Here is a 22,229-nt window from a genome sequence, read left to right as displayed (position 1 = left end):
TACTCAAATATTTAAGACTGCTGCTCCCTTGACTAGGAGTCAGGTTTTCAAGTTTGTAGAAAGCTTCCTGGGGTATACCCCCAGAAATCCCTGGGAACTGAATTGAGTCACTTGAAACCAAGTGTTGCTTATGATGAGGCGCTCAAATAGAGGAAGCATTGAGTCTGTGTTTCTTCATGACTTAACCACTTCTGTATAAAAATGTAGAGCTGGAAGCAGGAAGCATATACTGGTCATTAAAGGAAAGCCATAGCCCACCCAAAATTAAGCGAGATGAAGAGCAACAAAAAAGGCTTCTAAACAGATATGAGAAAAAAATTTGGACCCACTGCAGAGTGCAGCAGGAGAATCTTTGGCGAAGGATGGGCAAATGACTGAAGCACTCACTGCCTTCACCATGGCCTTTACTGGTAAAACTCAGCTTAAGCAATCTGAGGCCACTGTGATCAGTGGTAAAGTTGGGATGAATGAAGACTTACTCTAACCTGGATGAGGATCAGAATATGGAACATTTTCATGTAGTATACCCAAGTCCACAGCAATTGGTAGGATGTACTGACAAGTGCTGATTGAGCTGGCTAATACCAATGTGAGGTCACTTTTGAGTATCTTTGAAAGGTCATGGTACTTGAGGGAGATTCCTGCAATTGTCACCACTATCTTCAAGAAGAGCAAGGACGCAAATCTGGGGAATTACTGATGATTGGCCGGTCAGTCTCCAGGCAAGTAACAAAACAAATAATCCTGGGAATGGTTTCCAAGCACTTAAAGGACAAGAAGGTGATTAGGAGTAGTCAGCATGGATTTATGAAGGTAAAATTATGCATGATGAACCTGGTAAGAGGACTAGCCTGGTGGCTAATGGAAGAGCAATGGAGGTGTTTATCTTGACTTTTGTAAGGCTTTTGACACAGGCTCCTATAACACTGATAGCAAATTGATGAAGTGTGGATTAGACAGAAGGCTGAAAAAATGGACTGACAGGAATTCTGTGAATTCTACCCCTGGGAAGGAATAGTTGTGTGTATCAGTGCTGACTGGCTGGAAAGCAACTTTGCAGAAAAGGTCTTGGAGGTACTGATGGACACCAAACTCAGTGTGAACAGCAATGTGCCCATGAGGCAAAGGACATCAAAAGCTTCCTGGGTTGTATTAGGAAAGCATTAGTGGCAGCTCAGAAGGATGATCCTTCCCCTCTGCTCTGGGGGGTGACATACGTGGTGTGCTTTGTCCAGTTCTGGGCTCCCCTGTATGAGAGACATGGACTTGGTTCAGCTGGTCTAGAAAATGACTGTGAAGTTTACTGAGGAGTGGGAGTGTCTCTCTTATGAGGTGAGACTGAGAAAACTGGTATTCTTCAGCCTGGAGAAGAGAAGGCCTCAGGGGAAATCTTATCAATGTGTATGCTCACATATTGAAATAGAGAAAATTTCCTTTAAATGTAATTATTTCACAGTGAGGTTGGTCAAATACCTAGCATGGGTAACACAGAGAGGTTGTGGAGTCTCTGTCACTGAAGATGATCATAGCCTGACTAGACATGAGCCTGAGCAAGTTTCCCTAGTTACTTGCTGTATTAGGAAATACCCAGAATCTAAATCCAATGCTGACTGTTTTGTGATTCTCTTCTGTTTATTTCTTTTTTATAAGATAAATCTTGATAACCAATTATTGTCAGGTGTTACAAATTTCTGTTGGTGTCCAGCCAGATTATGCGTTTGGGAGACAAATTTGTATGGTAAATGTTTAGAAAGCAGGAGCGTTCCTTGGGGAATTGCAGGTTTTGCAAACTATGCTTTAATAGCTTTTGCTGTTTGTGTACCACTCTTATCCTAGTGGCTGTCAGTCTTAAGCCTTCTCTTTTGCAAACCTGAACAGCATATGTGGCCCAGCAGGTTGCCTAGAAGAGTGGCAAGCTGGAAATGGTATGAAGAACTTTTTATGTGCTCAGCAGGTATGTGCTGTGTCACTAGTCCAACTGCAGATGATGTCAGTCAGTTCTTGTCCCTGCGTGATGTTAAAGAGTTGTTCACTGAGGTGTGACATTCTTCTTGTTCAATTAATGTGGTGGCTTCTGAATGCCTGTCTGCATTTTGGACATGGCTCAGCAGTAGTGCTTCTCCAGTTCTTTGGATTGCTCATTTATCTCAGGGTACAAGAGCAACTTTAGGGAGATGGGGATCTGTTCACTGAGGAACTTAAGAGTTAATCTGGTGTTCAGTGCTAGTGTGCCTATTCAGACTTGTGTGCATGCAGAGACCCAAGACCAGCCTTTTGTCAGACAAATCCATGCAGAATGGGCTTACAGATCTTTTGTGCTAAGGAATATGTGCCTTTGCAAGATTTTTCCTTACAAGATGACTTCCCTTGCGATTGCAACATTTATCTTCAGCCCTTTTTGAAAATGCTGCCTGCAAAGGTAGCCTATAAAATAAAGCAGAGACAATCAATATTGTCCCACTCCTGTCATATCTCTTTAGAAATGCTGAGGCTGAGACTTCTTTATGTTGTGTTACCTAGCCGGTGTGTCAACATTCCTGAAAGAGTCAGTATCGGTATGTTGTGTACAAGGATGGACCCTGAGGGTTGGGAATATGTTCACGATAATTGAACAGAAGAAAGATCACAACATTAGACCAAGATTTTATGCTTGAAACCATGTATGTCTACACTGCTACAGACTTTTTTTGTGTCAGGCAAGTAAACTAAACCTGATTTTTTAAAGGAATTTTTTTATTATAGGTTGCACTGAGATAGTGAGTATTCACTAATTTTTCCATCTGTAGTTATGCAGAAAACTTGGATTGGAAATTTCACCCAACTGAGATGTGGGGTTTTCTTTCTGGTTGGTTGGTTTTTTGGTGTTGGGGTTTTTTGGGGTTTTTTTTGTTGTTGTTGTTGTTGTTTGGTTGGATTTCGTTTGGGTTTTTTTTTTATTCTCTCATGAAGATCAGTTTCCTGCTTGATGTGATTGCAGCTGTATTAGCATTCATCTGCTTCAAGTATATTGGTTATTGTTATTTTCTTATAAGAAAATTGTGAAATAAGAATATTATGGGTATCTGGATAATCAATATCCCACCAAAACCAAAGTAGCTGAGGTTTAGGGTAGCCTCTGTTTCAATGCAGGTTAAATTATTTCACTGGAATGAGAAATAGGCAGCTGATGTGTCTCACAGCACAGGGGTTGGTATCCTAGCAAATGAGGAGCCCAGACGCTGCTGGGCTACAACTACATGGCAGGAGTTCATAAAGTCATCTGTATCCCTTGAGAGCCACATAAAATAGCTTTGTGCATGTAGTGAGGGAGCACTTTCTTGCTTCTTGACAGCAGGAAGCAGGATCATTGAGGCAAATGTAATGTGAAAGAGAATCTAATTTGGGTCAAAGTATTATGTTCAGGGCTCTGTAGGGAAATTCTTAAATTTTCTCTTTGGGAAGATTTCTTGGTTTTCAAGTGTTATTTTGAAATGCTTTGAAAATATGAAGTGAAATGTATAGACTATCAAAACAAGCACATGCTTAACTTTTGCTTGCCTTACTTCCCTACCGTCCCAAAAAAAACCAAACCAAGGCAAAGGTGTTTTTTGGCCTGCTTATACATCTTTGAAAGAGCAAACTACAGAAGTTTCTCAAATCTGTGCAAGCTATTTCACTAGAGCTGTGCTTGGCTTTTATTTGTTCTTATGCAATTCTCACTGAGGGCAGGTCTTTGTGGGGAGATACTGAAGTAGCAGGAGGGAGCTTATTGTTAAATGAATTTGTTCTGCAAATTGCCAGTACGGATCTTGGCCCACAGCCAGAGCTTGTTGATGGCAAGTTTTCTATACTTCTGGCTGGCAGAGTTGAAGCTTTTGCCTCTGTAAGTGAAGCCCACTCAGGTTATGATAGCACTGAAGTTACACCAGGTAAATTTTGCACACCTTGCTATCCACATTGTAGTTGGAGAGATTATGACAGGTTCTGGGGCCATAGCTGTCTCAAAGTACAATCAGTGCAGAAGCTCAGAGGGGAGCAGTAGGGGCTCCTTTAAGGGACAATGGGCACCCTGCCTCTCTGTCACTGGCTGTGTGCTTTTTTTTCTTGTTACTGTCTCATAATTGAGGGCCAGCTGCCAGTAACACCATGTGGATTTAGAAACTGTGGAGCTGCACAATTCATCTTGCGCTTACACCTCCTCTGGGGGTTCTGATATTTTATTGTTTATTAGCACTAAATCCTTTTTAATTAAAAAAACCTTCCAGAGGTACTAGTTTCTGACAAGAGTTATGTGAACAGTAGCCGCACCATTTGCTCCTATATGCACTGGACTGCATCAAGGCTGGCTGCAGCATCTTGCATCAACACGAATGTGACTGTTGCTCAGATCTCCACTCAAAATCTGAAATCTTTGAAAGTTTTTATTTCAGCTTAGAACTGGTCTCTAGTTTTGAGGAGTCTGACACCTGAATTAGTTTTAAGCCAGTCTCTATCTGTGTTGGCATCATATGGCACATCATATGGCACCAGTAGTGAATTGTGAATCAATCCCTGATTGTGCTGCTTGCTGAGACTTATTTAGTTTGAGCAGCTTTGGTGTCTGTTTCTTTGAAGGAAACTTAAGTCAGAAGCTGTGCTCCAGGAGTGCATTGGATTCTGTTCAGTCCTGGAGGGAGGCATAAGACCTATAAATTAGGCTGTATTACTATGAAGTCTTCCAGAAAAACCATACATGGGCCTTTGGAGGTCTTTTGCACTACCAAGATCACATTAAATTCTAATGTTTCTTGTGCCAGGTAAAGGGCCAGATGGCTTGTATGCCATAATTGATACTGTCCATGAAGCCTCAGGGTTTTGTAGTTCCCTATGCTCTCTCAATATACCTTTCTCCTAGTTTGGAATTATTTTCTTTGTTTACCTAATAACTTCCATTGTCATTCACCTTTGTTTGAATCACTTGTCTCCTAGAATTCACTTTATTATCTGTATTATCCTCTCTTTACTATGTTAGGTGTTGCAATGGTGACACCTGCTTCTTTGTTCTCCCAGATCACCAGGTAAAGTATATCCTGGGGACCCCTAGAAACAATATTGGTTTCCAGCCTGTGATGTGAGAGACCTGAAGATCTCTCTGGTGGCAGACTAACCCAGCAGGAATACCAGATGACCTCAGGTAGTAACCTTGTGACTGCCTCTAGCTACTAGAGATGGAATCAGCCTGATTAAATCTTGGAGATATCTGGCACCACAGCTGTACTTCACTCAATAATTTTGCCCAGTCACAGAGATTGTATGTGCTGAGCTTCATGTGTGGGTGTGGAAATGCAGAGATCAGACTGGGTTGCTGCTCCAGAGTACCATCAGTTGCAAGGATACATTGAGGTCAGATCTTTCTCATTTCCCCCTGCTTTAACCTATGTTTGAGACCCTCTTCCAGCATTACCCATTTTCTCTCTGGTGGCAGAACTTCTTTTCCTGATGTGTCTTTAGGTAAGGGCTCTGCATGAGGCTTTGGGTGGAAGTGAGGTATTACCTTGGAACTCCCAAGTATCAGAGGTTAGCAGTTTTACCACGAGGATTTTATGCTTGTTTAAAGAAATTTCCCTAGGGTTATGAGATATAGACAAACCTTACTGTGGTGCAGATCATGGAAATTGTTTGCACAGTTCCCACCCAGCATTAGTGTCTAAGTTAGTCCTATTGCTTTAAGTAATGTATTAATACCTTCCTTCTTGTGTGGTGCCTTTCTTTTCCCAAGAGCTGTAACTGTATTTACACAGTTACACAATTTAATGATATCATGTACAGCAATATTGCAGATTTTATTCCCTGATATGCACCAGAAAAACCAAAAGTGTTAAAATTAATCCATTTGATCCCAAAATAAATCCATCACTGATTGTTGTGCCCACCAAGGAGAAGGGCTGAGAAAGGAAACAGAACCTTGTAATGTATGTCAAGGTGCTGCCATGAGTGCTTTGGATCTGTGGCATGCCATACTGTGACCCAGGCGAGAATCACATGTAGACTTCTGCCTCAGCAGGATTTTGTGTCATTGCTTCTTGGGTGCCTGGACCATTGGAAAAGCTTCTGCAGATAATATTTTCTTAAATGTGATTTAGTAACCCCCACAGCCCCTTGCTATCAAATGTGGTCATTCAGGGCTTGTGTTCAAGCATCTGCGCTCCTGAGGCATCTGCTGTGCTGCAGGATTAAATCCAATGTCTTGGTCCTCTTCCCTTTCCCTGACTTGCCTGTGTTTGCACACTATTCAAACTCAGAGGGTGAGGGAGTTTGGGGACAGAGTTTGGCTTGATAGTGCCAGCAAGGGGCAAAAACATAAAAAAATATGTTTGATTTTGTTTGTGAAATCTCCTATGGATAGCAGCACTGCCAGAGTGAAGCTCTAATGTTGTCTGCGCAAAGCAGAGCAAAAGAAATTATGTTGCTTTCTAGAGGGCTCTGAGGAAAACCCTACAGCTGAGGAAGCAGGCATTTGTATGAGAGTTTTCCTTTGGACAATTTTTGAAGTTATATGCATGGCAGGAACATTTGGTTTAAGGGACCAAGTTAAACCTTGTCTGGTTTCATCTTTCTCATTTTTTTGTTTAATCATCTAGCTTTGCAGTTTGAGATGGTCTTTTAAAAGCAAGACAGCAGATGTCCTTGTGAGTGTATAGTTAAAGTGCCTGCTTGTCTTTTTGTGTGAAAGAAAACAACTTTCACTTCAAATATTGGATACTCTGAAGATGATTAGACATTTATTCAATTTCTTCCTTTCTTTGCTTTAATAAAACCGAGCTTCCAGAAAATTCTCCATGATGTTGAAAAGGGGTGTGACCTTTCTTCAGTGAAAAATGTTTCTTTGTATCTGCTAACCCATAAGCAATTCAGAATTTATATTTCCTTGCGCCAGAAGCTATCGCAAGCTAATTGGAAATTTCAATTGCTTAAAGTAATAATAAAAAAAATCTTTCAAGTTCACCTCTGCCTCTGTTTGTCAGTCTCCATCTGGTAGTGTGAAAAACGAGATTCACTTAATAAATTTTAAAAAGTTTAATATAAACAAAAAGACAATTAGGAGACAAAGGAAATAAAGCAAAGGGTTAAAACAGCTGGGTGCCCTGGAGGGTTGCCAGGAACACCCCTGGTATCTCGGGAACACTCTTTTTATCCCCTCCTGTTGTGAGGGTTTAATGCATATTCAAACTTTTTCAAGAAGTATTTAGCATCTCCCCTCCCTGGTTCCGCCTATTTAGAACATGCTCTGTATGGTTTTTATTTCTGCTGCTCAGCACTATTTTTGCTGGTCATCATTATTCTTGCTGATGAGCATTATTTTGAGTTTGGTTTCTTTTCTTCTCCACATGGTCAGTGTTGATAACAGTCTGGGCCCCTCGTCCTGCCCTGGTGACAGCTGGGCTCCACATCCGTCCTTCTGCTGCTGCTTCTGCTGTCCTGGCAGCTGATAACAGCTTGGCCTCTATTGTTCTTCCACTGATAACAGCTTGGGCCCCACTGTCTTTGCCCTCTGGGGTTTCCTTGCTTTGTACTGGGAGATTCCTTTAGGCTTACAACTTGCTAGCAAGAAAAAAAATACATACATAGCCAAAAAGTATTTAACATATACTATTCATCCTAATACTTGCGAAAGCCAATATCACAATACAGATTTATAACAGTAGTATACCAGAGAACTCTCAAACATATGTTACCCATCTCAAGGGTGGATATAGGGGCTGTTGGCAGGAATAATTATTAAAATCAATAACAGATAGATGTTATTAACATACAGTTATTTTAGGCCACATGGCAATGCCATTCTCTGTTTTATCAATTTTGTTAAGCAAAAGAAACAGCTTTATAAATAAACTGCTGCTTCAGATTGAGGTACATAAAATAACACAGTAGTTTATGACCTTCTAGCTGGGCTGAGATGTGACTTTCTGTAGGGACAATGAAAAGCTCTCTGTTTTGATTCTTCTCCTGCTGCTACCAAAATACGTCGAATGTATTATAGAACAGGAAACTTTGCATATGGCCAGATGACAAAATGCACATATGTGTGATGAAAGCATGATGTTCATATGTCAGGTATAGATCTGGTTACCTGAGACCTTCTAGGAAAAATTACTGTTTTTGCACTGCTGGACAAGCCTGCTGTAGGATATCAGCTTGATATGTCTGTGGGAGTTGGAGCAGTTGGCAGGACTGTATGTTTTCCAGAACTTTTTTAGTTATAACTGTATCATGTTTTTGTTCAAAGTAATTCCTTGAAATCCACTGTCAAGGATGTCAAGGCACACCTCAGAAAATATAGCTGATCTTCATTTGTGAGTGCTTTAGACATTTCCTACAGCTGATCTGGCAATTAATAATGCCTTTCAGTGAGAAATGAACACCATTAGTCGCAGCTGCAAGGAAGAGCTGGACTGCCTCTGTGCCTTGTCCATGCTAGTCTAGCAGGTAGCTAGATATGTTTGAAGCTTAAAAATTATCTTAACTTCATCTGTGCTCTCATTACATAATTGCATAACTGAAGTTATTATCTACTTGCTTTTATTTGTTTTCTGTACTACTGCACTCTTAAACAGAGGGACCTCAAACTTTTCTACAGGTTACCTACACTCATGAACTTGCAGTTTTTAATTGCTGTGGACAAGGAGTAAACTGAACTAATTAATGGTCTGAATGAACAATAGTGTTTGTATGTGCTACGTAATTAAATGCCTTGCTGAAAATGCATTATTAATTTTCAGCTTACTTAAATGTTGCTAATTAGTTAAATATTGATTGTTTTGGGGTTTCCCAACCCCCAAGGCCCTGAAGATGTGATAAGACATGAATGCTTGATCTTAAGCAGCATAGGTGGAGAGCAACTTGCCCATATGGCTCACTTCTTCCTCCCCTTTTCAGGAATTCCTGGCACTTCATCTTGGGTGATGGGAAAGACTCCTCTCACATCCAACCTACATGTGTCCTCTCACATAATAGATATGCTTCTGTTATAATAGTGATCTTAAAGATTATTTATTTTTCCAATATTCTCAGTTAATTTTGGTGAAGATACAATTCAATCCATGTGTATATATATATATATATACATATTTATATATAAGTATGTAAATGCTTTATGTAAAGGCAGCTGAGTCTTTGCCTCTTGAAGTGAGTAGCTCTGCAGTTGGATTTTTTAATAATATTTTCATTTGACAGAGTAGTCCTGCAAAAAAATGTGGACTGACTTGAAAGGTGTTTGAATGTAAGTCTAATTATAGAATATTCTTCCTTTCATGCCATTTCATATATGCAACTTTAACTTGAAAATATGCTAATCTTTGTAAAGTTTACACTTCTCAATTATGCACATGGTTTTGTTTAACAGTATTATTCTTTTCTACTTGCACGTTTTGTTGGTGACTTTCCCCTTGAGAATTTTCTGTCATAGGCTAGCTTTTCCCTGAGAGACCCGGGCCCCTGCTATGAATTTTGAAAGTGTTTAATCCTCTTCAAACATGCTCCAAATGTTAACTGTTAGGATTCTCATACATCATTTTAATTATTCTTTAGATAAGAATGAAGTTTTTCTGGGCAATGTTTATGAGAGAACTTGGATACGTGACTTGTTTGATGACAAAAATAATGCTGGTTGATGCCTGATCCAGACTCATACGACTTTCTGGTTCTAATTTGCTTTTTGACAATTGGAATGAGCAGAAATTAATTAGGCAAGAAAAGAATCAAGTGCTCATTGGCATATTTCTCCTGAAAACAAAAAACTGACTTGCACGTGCAAAAACTGCCTGATAATGGTCCTGGAGCTTAATGGAGCAGGGCACCGACAATTCCTTTAAACAGAATGAAAGGATGCTTAAAATGTGGAAAACATTGTGTTGGTGTGACTGATGAATGACAGTGGGCCTCTCTAAGTTTTTTTAAATGTGAGGTATCATTGGCAATGAATATTCAAGGGAAGGGATTGCTCCTTGGCAGGAAAAGAAAAGCTTAAGTCAAAGGGATTTTATGTCCATCCAAATACCTCTCAAGCAATGAAAATGGAATAGAAATGAAAATGGAATCAAGAACTTGGGGAAAATTACCCATATAAGGGTAATTATCTTGGTTCTTAGATTAGGGATGGGTCTTACCCTCCAGCTTTGTGTTGGAGGGTAAGAATCATTGAGACTGGTGTAAAGATTGACTTTGTAATGGAAAGGTAAATCCAGACATAACTGTAGCTTTAGTGGCCTCCTGACAGAAGAGATGGTGATTTTCGTAATGAAATTGATTGGGTTTTTTTTTGGTTTTTTTTTTTTTTTCCATTATTTGTAAGAGCTTGTATTTAGTGTCTTACAGATTTGTAGGCCTTGGCGTGATGAGATTCAACAAATTAGAATTCTGTTTTAAAGCTGATGTTTTCCAAGAACTTTTTGTCAAAATCTTATTCTGTATTTCAGCATGTGGATGAGAAAGAGCATGGCTTCTGTGATACTGGTGATATGTCTCTTGCTGCTTGTGGGAATGACTTCCTTATGTGTGCTTGTTTGCTCCTACAGTCTCCAGAGGCCATATCTGTGTGAAGTAGTATTCCTCTCTCCTGAAATGTGTGACTGTTGAGGCCAGATGTGCTTTTGGTGCACAGGCTGATCAGAGCTTCTTGTGGCCTTGTTGGCTGCAATAGGTCCAGATCTGAGAGCAGATGTTGTTCATTAATTCTGCCCCTCTTCTCTGCTTGGCTGGAGTAAGAGGAGCTTGGAGTATGATGAGGAAGGCTGAGGAATAGAGAAAGGAGATGGGAGAGGCTGGAGTTAAGTTGCAATTTTAATTACAATGGTTTTGGAAAATGGCAACCCCAAGTAGGAGCTGAGACAGAAATATGAAAGGGGGGGGGGAAAGGGAGCAACAGTGCAAAGGTGGAGCGGCAGCATAGAACTAAATATTGCAGCAACAGGAAGTATTGAAAGGATGAACCTGAAGAGGAGAACCAAGGAGAGGAATGCAGTCAGGGGAGAGAAGAATGGCGTGTCTACAGTCTTTAAAATGGATGACATGCTTTATTTTATTTGTTCTGCTTAGAAGTATTCACATTCTTTATTTTGTGTAGATAGTGGCTAATTCTTGTGGAATTACAGCTAGCTCTAAATGAAGTTTGATAGTTTGAGATAAATTTTATGATCTATTTTGCAGGTGTCTGTGCTGAAAGCTTCCTATTGTTTAAGATTTTTTGGATGATCTTTATAACTCTCTTGCGAGAGTTGATAAATTTAGGATTATTTAATAAGTGGTTCTTTATGCCATTGCTTTTGCAGATAACCAAATACCACTAATTTCCATGTTGCCAAAGACTGCCAGTTTGCTTACCTCACCTGGCATTTGTTTTAGCCTCCATGTTCTGGAGCTTTTTGTTTTGCACAGAAGCTGCATCCAACCAACCAACCAGTGTTTATTTGCATGTGTATATCCCTCTCCTCCTGACTGTGCATATTTAACATACTAGTTATCTGCTGTCTTTTCTTAAAGTTCTTTTTTTGCCTGCTTTATGTCAGCAGGCATTATGCTAGTGATTTTTCTGGTTTTTTCCTTTCCTTTTAGCTTGTTTTGAGGTTTTTTTGCTTATTTTTATAAGGCCTCAGAATACGAGCATAGTAAAATAGATCCCTTCCTCTGCCCTGAGAAGACTTTAGTTGTATGGTTTGCAGCCTTTTAAGAGAACTTTTTACTGCAGAATTTTTGAATTTTTTGCATCATTTTATTATCCTCTAATAGGATGGCTTCTATTAATTGCAATAAAAGATCCAACAACTTAAAAATACAAAACCTCTTAACAGCATTTTTACAAGTTTATTTTGCATTAAACTTCCAATCATGTTTGTTGTTGCAATAAATGTATTCCAACCCACTTTTATTTATTCTGAACAAAACTTTTAGTGGTGCTTCTTGGTATCTTACCAAATGTTGACAAAGTATCATGCATACTTGTTTTTCATAAGCTGCCTTCTTTAACTGCATTAATTTGCTTACCTTTTATAGTTCATAAACACTCTTATTATTAAACCTGATGCCCACATACATGGGTGCACTTTTATGATTTTTTTTAAGTTTATTTTAAAAAGTTGTTAGGTGTTGGTGTTCTCTAGCTAGTGTGCTGGTTTTGTATTGACTGACATTTGGGGAAGAAGAAACCACCCACTGAACTGCTAGGAGCTTCCTCTGTGTCTAGAAAAGGCCTGTAGCTGGCTAGTTCTGACAGCTGACAACATTTTGAACCATTTGGAAATTAGATCCACCTCTGTGAATTCCACATTTTAAAAACCACAAACCCACAAATCTCTCTCTTGGCTTCCAGCCTCAGAAGGTAATGGAGCTCTGATGAGACTGGCCCTGCTCCCCTGCAGCCTGTGTGGCCTGGGGGTGGCTGGGCTGGACCCCAGCAGCTTCTGGGCAGGGAATGGAGGTTGCAGGGCTCCCGCCCCAGGCTGGGCTGGGCCACGGCTGCTGACATGTTGCTGACACTAGGCCCCCCTTTTGGCCCGCACCAATGGCTCCAGGCCGAGACAAAAAAAAAAAAAGAAAAAAAGAGTGACGACGCGAAGAAAGACAACATGAAAACACCAAGATGAGTAAAGAAGGAGTCAAGCCTCAGATGGAAGAAGAAAGAAGAGATGCCTAATGGGGCTGAAATACTCTTTTAATAAGGCCATGGAGAAGAGAAAACCTCTGTTCCCAGAGGTGATCACAGAGACAGATGAAGAGAACCTTTTCCTTTGAATAACTCATCCTTAAAATAATACCCTATGAGTTCATGGCCTGTGGACACACCTATAGTAGGGCTGTGAAAATGGGAGGAATTTCACAGTGGGGGAACTTTTCCCAGGCAGCTGCTATTTGTGGAAATGAAAAGCCATGAGGTAACTGTTTCTTGTGGAGAAGTCTCCATGGCATGGCAAGAGAAAACTCCACTCTCTACAAGAACTGATGAAAGACTATGGTATGGTTGGTAACTGATTTAACATTTAGACAGGTTTTGTCTCTATGTTGTCAGTTGGGAAAGGAAAGTAGTTGGGCAGGGGGAGGAAAGGTGTTCTGGAGGTTTTATTCTGACTCTTCTTATTCTTGCAGTCCTGTTAATAAAGTTTATTTATACCTTTTAAGTTTTGATCCTGTTTTACCCTTCTCACGATCCATATCTCACAGCAAGAAATGAGTAAGTGCACTGGTGATTTTAGCCAGCGCTGAGATCCACCACCTTATTTGGCGCATTGGCCGGGAAACTCAAATTGGTGAATCTAAACCACTACATGTGCAGCCTTTTCTTAATACAAGTTCCTCAAATTAAATGCTTGGAGGGTATAGCTCCTTTTAGGGTAAAACTCTGTTAAAAAAAAATGGTCTTTTCCAGAAAGATATTTCAATTGTTGAGATACTTATTCCCAGTATTGTATAAATTTGTGACTTAAGGAATACTTTGTGATTTAATATGGTCTTCTTGGCTTCCGTAACCTTTATTGGCCACCATTATTCAAGTATTTTTTAATTATGAAGCTATATTTTATGATTATTTTCTTTTTCACAGATCTTATTCTTTCAGTATGAAGAATAGATTTGCATGTGAGATGTAGTAAAGGGGGCTCTTCTCTGAAGGATCATTGCCTCATTAACTGAGGAAGTTTGTGTTGAGTCAAGATATTGCAGAGCTGGCAAGGAAGTACTCTGCACTAGGAGAACTGAATATGCCCATGCAGGACAAATTTTGTGCCTGCATGATTTTCTTTTTGTATAAATGTGACTTTATTATGTTACCAAAATATGGTCCTTATTTTTTGGTCATGTCTTTATGCATATGAGCTAATAGCCTTTAGTGTTCATTGGGGAGCTGAATTGTTGGTGGTCTTTGAATGGATCATTCAAATAAGAAAATGCTGTATTTGGTATAGACTTGATTGTCTGCTTAAATATGGCTTGTATCTCACAGTAGTAAGAATGAGTAATTTCACATCAAATTATCTCCCTCTGTTTTATATCCTGAATAAAAGCGTGGATTCTGATGGGGAAAAAATGTATGATTGTGTATGTAGAACAATGTTATTGGATGGAACTAGAACTCATATAAGCAGCCTTAGCTTTAACACTTCCTAATTCTTGAATCTTTAGTGCTGTTCTGTTAATGTAATTTCAAAGGAAATGCTTTTAAATAAGAATTTATATGCAGGCAGTATTCCTCGGGTGATGCCAAAGAGCATCATCTCCATCTGCAGTGTCTGTAACTGTGCTTTTGATAGCACAGCAGAGGATTCTGGCACTGAGAATTTCCAGGACATACAGGGGTGTCTGTGTAGCCTGTGGCATGACCTGTGCTTGGTTGGATCTTCCCTTTCATCAGGTAAAGGTGTCTGTTAGGTCTGTATAAGGTTGTGTCAGGTGATCACTTCAAGTTCTTGCTGCAAGAGAATAATTTTCAGTAGTGTGTATGGTTTTTGGGTGAGAGGCGGGGAAACAGACTCAAACATCCCTATTGTAAATGTTTCTTATCACTAGCTCTTAGTTTGAAAGATCCAAGAAGTTCTCCAGCCTTTTCCAATCAAAAAACCCAAAACACTGCAAGGAGGAAGAGTAACAAGAGGAAAAAGAAAAGTAGATGCATTCACACTCCTACTAAGAGACAGACATGAGCTTGCACCCAGCTAACCGCCACCTTTACATGGTGCAAGGGAAGATCCAAGTAAGCAAGCGTAGGCTTGGTTTTATTACAAAAGCAAAGGAGTTGAGATGACTAATACGTTATGAGGGAAAAAGAATAGTAGGAAGTACCTGTAGTTAAACTGTCTGTTGAGGTAATCTGATTTCAGATGACAGGGTGGTAAGCCCAGCACAAAGGAGCACTTTAATAAATGTGATTCTTGGACAGTGGTGCAGGCTGGGGCTCTTCCAGCTCCCTGGAGGTTTCATGATCAGGCTGTTCTCTTATGTCATGTTTTTAGCTGCATGCTCCTAGGCATGAGTCCTGGGTTTATGATGCCTTTGCAGAAAGCAGCACCAAGGTTGGGGCTGAGTGACACTTAGCAGCAGCTTTTATGGCCAAGAGTGATTCCTGGAGAGCATTGCCCAAGCCACAGCAAGTGATAGCTGAACAAAGCTGCTGATGGGGGCACAACCTCCTAAATTCTGATAAGTTGTTGTCCCCATCAAGGGGCAGGTTGCTCATTTCAGGAACAAGCCAGTCTGTCTTGAAGACTGGGGTGATGCTCTCATACTGCTGAGTCCCTGCTTTATGGAGAAAATTGAACTTTTTCCAAAACAATTCCCCTGCTGGAAGCAGAGAATGGATGTTAATAGAGGACAGGTCTATAATACTTGACACAGAGCAGACAGACAAAACTGCAGTCTCTTGTTCTTCTCATGCCTGAATAGAATAGATTAGCTAGGACATGATATAATTTATTATTACAATCAATAATGTTCCAGATTATCCTCAGGGACAGCTGGGTGACTAAAGTCACACTGACCTTGACACCCTGATGTTGGAAAATGCAGATGAGGTTGGCTGTTTAAACAGAGAAGATATTCAATTGGTTTTTATTTCTAGTAAAAGTGGGGCTAATAAGGAAAAGTTTGTCAGCTTTTTGCCCATGCTCTCCTTACATAAAAGTATTCAGCTGCTTCTAAGATTTGATTTGATTTACAGGTTCACTAGATAGATGTTATTACCTTCAGTGATCTACCTTTTATCAGCGTACAGAGACTGGGTTTTGGGCATAAGTCCATGTTTTAATATGTAATTCTAATGAGGTGTGATTGACACTGTTCAAATAAACCTTTACCATTAAGCTGCTGTTCCAAAGGTTTTGCAGCTTTTTGCTCTTTAAATAAAATCAGATTCCCTTTGCACTGGCTGTGGGTATGTTTGTTTATTTGCAGAAGATGATAGCCAATTCTAGAATATAGTGGAATGATTTAAAACATTGACTATATGGTAACAGAAAACATAACAGGACAGGGAAAAGGTATTGCAGGATATCAAAGAAGCAACAACCACCTCAAACCTTTAAAAAAATGTTGTTTGTCATTCTGGTCTGTTATAACTGATCATTTTATGCTTGGTGTTTTGATTGCATTATAGGTAAGAGGGCCTGCTCTGCAGAATTCAGCCATGGACAAATGTGAATTGCCTCTGAGTAAGGCAAGCAAGCAAACAGCTGAGATTGCTCAGCAGTGGCCAGGGAAGCTGTGTGGGTGCCTTCTTTCTTTCATGGCATACAGGCCACCTGTGGGCATGTCACTGTTAGTTTGCCTCAATGTCTATTAATAACTGATGTTCTTTTTAGCAATGGCATCACATGAAAGTTGCAGGAAATGAAGTTCCAAGTGGGCTTTGGACCAGGCCCTCAGCAAAGACAGAATGTATACATATACTATCCCTTTATCTGTTTTAGAAGGTTGAAAATATCTGCCATCTTAAGCCATGACCACCTGTGCAGAGAGTCATAAAAAGTACATGTGAAAAAAATGTATTTAAAACATTTAAAACATTTATTGCAAATCACATGCTTTTCTCTGAGCAGTAAGACTGGTAAGACACTTAAAATTTTTGAGTCAAAACATTGCTGTCTAAAAGCTAGTGGATTCCTTGAACTTTGTTGGAACTGCTTTCAGTTCCAACAAAGGAACAAGACTGGGGAAGAGCATTCAGATCAGGTGAATCTCTTCTATCAGTCATTTACAGCCTTTTTTGTGTTTGGGCAGTAGCAAGTGGCTGCCTGTGACTGAGGTTGTTGCCTGTAGGAGTAGATGAAGACTGTTTGCCTTCTGCTTCTGGGAAATGGAGAAAGTAGGAATGACCATGGGCTGATGCAGTTTGGGAGGGGTCTGTTTCAAAGGCAGACCTTTCTGTGGCTATGCTGTGTGAAGTCCGGGCTCTTGGCACCATTTGCTCTGGGAATCTCTTCTAAGCAGCTTCTTAAACTGATCACACAGTGCTTGAAGGTGTCTGCACCCCTGGGCTGGGTTTACCTGGGAGACCCTGCATGGTGCTAGTGTTGGATGGGCCAAGCTGCAGGGTGTGAAGGGTCTCATGTGTGGTGTTTATCCATTTCTGAGCCCTTTACAAGTCCACATAATGGTGCTGTGTGGGTAATGGGGAGTCTGACACATTACTGAAAGTATTCCATTTTCACAACAGTGAGATTTGTTTTCACATTTCTGTGAGCAACTGGCTGCCTGCAGTGCCTCAGGCTTGTTATTTTAAGAGCTGCACTCCGTCAGGTCTTTCATGAGCATTGTCCCATGTATCAATTAGAATCTCAGTGGTGCCTCAAAGTGGAAGTTTTCTCTTTTTTAACATTTCCTGTCTCATAATCATCTTGGTTAATAAATTATTCCATAGACCAGGTGTTTAGGCTCTCACATTGTGATGTGCAGTTTCATCTATTTGGAATTCGTTTGATTTATTCTTTCACATTTTAAGGCTTTTCCTGGTTACAGATAGCCCAGCTGTTCTTCAGCTGCCTCTGAGTCTTGCACTGATCACCACTGTTTTGGCAATCAGTGAGTCTATGACAACCTGACACAGCTGGCATGTGTCTACCTAGAAGTCTGTAAGAGCCATCCACTTTGAGTGTTTGTGACTCCTAGATGTGGCAGGAATATTCCTGTCCAGTGTAATAGCATTACATAATTTTTTCTTCATAGCTAAATGAATTGCCTTGTCTTTCTGTCTGATAGCAAATTCCATGTTTCATTTACAGTAAATCTTTCTATTCTGTTATATATGCTAGGCTTCAGGTTTTCCTTTTCATTATTTAAAAAGAAGTGTTATTGATAAAAAGAAAATTAATGTGTGTCATGAAGATTGGGAGAAAAAATAAATATATTGAAGCTAGGCATTCATCCCAATTAAACCTCACCATTAAGAAGTACTGGTGAGGAGAGGTAATTCACAAAGTGTTTCAGGAAATGTGAAATAATGTTGGGGTTTGGGGGTTTTTTTTGCTTGCTTGTTTTTTAATTAATTCTCCTTTTGAAGTGTGGGTCTTGTGGTTTTATTTGTTTTCTTCTTTTTTTTTTTTTCAAGAATATAATTAAATTTCTTGTTTTTTGAGATTATTCCTCATAATAATTTTTTTCTTGTAATACTTGGTTATAGCTCATCTAATGGTAGTCAGACAAAATTTCCTAGTCCTATGACCCTCTGGACTTAAACCTCCTGGAATTCACATTCATTGGCTCCAAATACACAACATTTACAGATTCCTAGGGCTGCTTTTGCATAGGTGTTTTGAATGGCTTACTTCAAATTGCTGACCACTAATCCTAAGCGGGGGTGGGAATGATGTGTGAAATCCTTAATATATAAATCAATAGAATGGTTGGGTTGGGAGGGATCTGAAAGATCATCTAGTTCCTATCACCATGCCCTGGACTGGGATGTCTTCCACTAGGCCAATGTTGTATCACGTGTTACAACACTATCATGTCCAGGGAGCTGCAGCCACCAGTGCCCAGCGTGGGAAATCAACAAGATGGGTCTCAATTTCGTTAAACTCGAGAATCCATTTATTGGGATATCACCAACTCAGGAATTAACCCAGCATGAGACAGAGAACCCTGAACAGAGGCAGGGTGGTGGGTTTTATGGGGTCAAGCCAGGGTGGAGTTTAGGGTCTGGGTCCAACAGGGACACAGCAAGGGAGAACCCCAGGAGTATAAACCAACAGGGGTACAATAGGAGGGCTTTAATGCAGCAGAATACAATGAATAGCAACACAGGAAGGGCAGAACACCTCAGGCTGGCACCCCACAAGGGATTTGGGGGGGGAGCAACTCTTCCTGGGCTTTAAAGCCATGCCTCTCACTTTAACATTCCTGTCAAACCTCTTTGGGTGGGGGCACTCCACAGGCCAGGTTGCTCAAAGTCCCATTCAGCCTGGTCTTGAACTCTTCCTGGGATGTGGCATCCTCAGCCTCTCAGCATAACCTGTTGCAGTGACTCACCACCTTTACAATAAAGGATTTCTTTCTAATATCTAATCTAAGTCTACTCTCCAGTTTTCTTGTAGCTCCTTTCAGGAACTGGAAGGCTGCTGTAGGGTTTCCCTGTAGCCTTTTCTTCTCCAGGCTGAAACAAAAAAGCCATTGAGTACCTCACAGCCTTCTCCATGTCCTTTGCAGCCAGGTCTCCTCTATCCTTCCTGAAGGGACCCATATTTTTCCTAGTCATTCTTTTACTTCTGAACTTTATGTTCCTAAATAAAATTTTTAGTATCCTTGAGCAACATCATAGCAATACCCTGACTTAAGGAAGTGGTTGTCACTGGCAGTAGATAATGAAAGCAGGTGCAGTTAATGGATGTGAATGTGTGTGTTGCAGATGCTGCAACATAATCAACCTAAGCTCTCCCTCTGTTTTCATGTGAACAGATACCCTTAATAGTAAGAAAAAACCTCCACAAGTGCAACTTCATTTTTATATCATCTTTATATTATCTCTTACTGGTATATTCAGTATAGCAATTACAAAACCAAATAGGCTATGCCTACCAGTACCATTATCAGCTATCATTTAGCATACTCACTAAAAATGGCTTATTAGAATTTTAACGTCTATATTGGGGGTTTTTAAACATTTATTAGAGTACCTACTAGTTGTCTGCTGCTGACAATTATCAAAGAGATTACCAGATGTCAGCTAACGTGCAAATAACCTCCTGGCTTGTCAGAATTTCAAGTAATTTTTTTAATTTTACCCTTGAACAGAAATGCCAAATTCTAATGATTCTATTTTGCAGTAATGAGGGAGCTGACAACAGGATGAGGTTGCAGCAGGCAAGGCTGGGTTTGAGCAAAAGCTGTAATTGGGATGTATTTTGATGCCCTTGAGAACTAAATCTCCTAACTGAACTTCTTATATCCCAGAATATTGTAAGAGTTTTTTTCCAGACATCATCTGGGTAGGGGGTTGAGGTGGAGGGTCTCCCAGCATTGCTTTTTGAGGGGTATCTTCGTTATATAGAATAGGTCAGTTTGCTGTGTCAAAAATGTGATTAGTAAGAAACTTTCTTTGCAAAGCAGCTCATACAAGGACACTTCCAGGTTGCTTATGTGTACAGCTGTCTAAGTTATTAGATTTCCCCAGTACTTCAGACACTAGAGAGGGAGTTTATTTTCATACACTATGACTGAGTGCTGCTTTCCCTTTGCACTTTTTCTTTTGGTTCTTCGGTCTGACATAATTTTATTAGGAGCTATTTCAATGTACTTGCTTTTACAAGATCAAGCAGCTAACTGCTCCAGAAAGGGGTTTAATTAATTGCTAATTTTGTTATTCAAACATGGAGACAAAAGGAGTAGAAAGAATATGTGGGTAGTTTAGGAAAAGATTAATGGTTTCATTTTGTAGCACAGATGTTTGTATAAGCATTTACATTTTGGGAAGCTTGTGTTAGCGTACCTGTTCTGAGGTTTCTCTGGGTGTGCATGCTTTCAGAAAAGAAAAGGTGCATTTAGTCTTTGTGCACCTTCTTTTCCATGTAAAATCTGTACCTGAACTTTAACACTCCTAGATTGTGTATGTTTCAAAATCTAATATTTTAGTGAGCTGGAATTTATGCAAGTTGTAAAATCCTCACAAAGATGGCAGCAATTATTTCAGTCTCTTGTTACTGTGGAATGGTCAGCAGCTGTCCTGGAACATGTCCTGGTGCCATCTGATATCTTGGCAGCTCCTCTGGGGCCCTGAGGACAAGCAGCAGAGTGTTGGTGGCAGGGAGTGGGTAGAGCACTTCCCCTGCCATGCTGCAGCTTCTGCCTCCAGACAGGAGAGTGGTGGGTGAGAAAGGAGGGTTGCATGGAGATCCTCTATGAGCCTTGTACCTTGGTCAAGCCTGCTCTCTTCCTACTGACCCTGTGGCCCATTTTGCTCCTGGCAGTTCTGCATGGACAGGTGTATCGCTTCTGCACCTTGGATGGGACCTGGCTGCTGAAGGAGAATTCGACTCTGCCCTGGAGGAACCTGTCTGAGTGTGAGCCCTCTGACCAGGTAAGAGTATTTCCCATTTACCCCCACTCTTGCTGTTGTATAGGACAAATCAGAAGAGAGGTAAAAAAATAGTTGTTGATGCCCACACCTTTTTGTCCTTTTTGTCATTACTTTTTGTCAAAGTAATCTGGACTCAGTGAGCCTAATGGTAAGGGACCTAATGGTAAGGGATCTCTTCCCTTCAACAAAGTGAACAGGGAAAGTAGATGAGAGCACTTTTAAATGTACATAAGAACCAAGAGGAGTGACTCAGGTCATCCCAGCTGTGGTGCAGTGCAAGGAACTCAACTGTGACCATTTGCTCTTTCTTGTTAGCAGCTATTAAGGTGATTAAGATGAACTGAACTGAAGAATATTTGCTTTTTCACCTTTGGGCATGGGGCAATCCCTGCTTTTTTTTTTTTTTTTTTTTTGTATAATGTTTTTTTTGTCTTTATACTTCATTTTCTGTGGACAGTGGAATTAGGCTTGTCAGTGTTATTTTCTTGCCCTCATGCTTTTTACTCTGCAGGGAGCTGAGATGCCTGGCACTAAATGGAGAGCACAGGGATTTTCAAAGGATTTTTAACAGTGTTGGCGTCAGCCAGCATGCTGTGTGCATTCCCATGACACATGATACCACTACTACTGTGAACCTCCAAGGGCGATGCTTTCCCTCACAGAAATTGAGTGCACTCTATCCCAGGGTACTGGGAACTAGTGCATTACCTAGTCAAAACAGTTCAAGTTTATGAAAGTCCCAAGAGCTGCAGTATCTATGCTCTCTGTAGTTTCCATTGCTCAGTGCCTCATTCTTCAGAAAGAATAAATGGCTACAGCCTAGAAGATGGGAAAAAAGAGAGTTTCTGTTCTCCAAATATATGAATTTGAACCTTTTTTTTTGACTTGCAACCTTAATTCCTTATCCCTTTTGTGTTTTGCGCTATACCTGCAGAGCACATTGTCTTAACGCTGTGTTATTTGACTTTTCCTTGTTGGCCATTATGATTTCTTCCAGAGCTGTGTTGGGACACGCCAATGAGTGAGATACCTAATGGTAACATTTGTTCATTTGGCACCCGACTTGAATTTTTCATGAACTGATTTGGATTCTAAAACCCTTTGTACATGGTGTCACTCCCTGAAATGTGAACAGCCATGTTTGGTTTTCCAGCTAAGGTATATGGAACCCCATAGTAAGTTTGGTTTATGCATCTGGCATGCAGGAACAATAAGTTGTTTT

The 22,229-nt window shown here is 40.3% G+C and overlaps 1 protein-coding gene across 2 annotated transcripts in view; it reads left to right on the top strand.

The window, feature by feature from the left end:
• GLP1R (glucagon like peptide 1 receptor) overlaps positions 1–22,229 on the top strand; it is a 108,784-nt gene that overhangs the window by 54,787 nt on the left and 31,768 nt on the right. For both annotated transcript variants that reach the window (XM_015622524.3, XM_015622525.3), the window contains exon 4: positions 20,898–21,007. In XM_015622524.3, coding sequence (XP_015478010.1) covers positions 20,898–21,007 — 110 coding nt within the window. The remainder of the gene's footprint in view (positions 1–20,897; positions 21,008–22,229) is intronic.

Source organism: Parus major, chromosome 3, assembly GCF_001522545.3.
Source record: "Parus major isolate Abel chromosome 3, Parus_major1.1, whole genome shotgun sequence".
Taxonomy (NCBI): domain Eukaryota; kingdom Metazoa; phylum Chordata; class Aves; order Passeriformes; family Paridae; genus Parus; species Parus major.
Note: the sequence above shows the minus strand (reverse complement) of the source record. Positions and strands in the feature narration are given on the sequence as shown.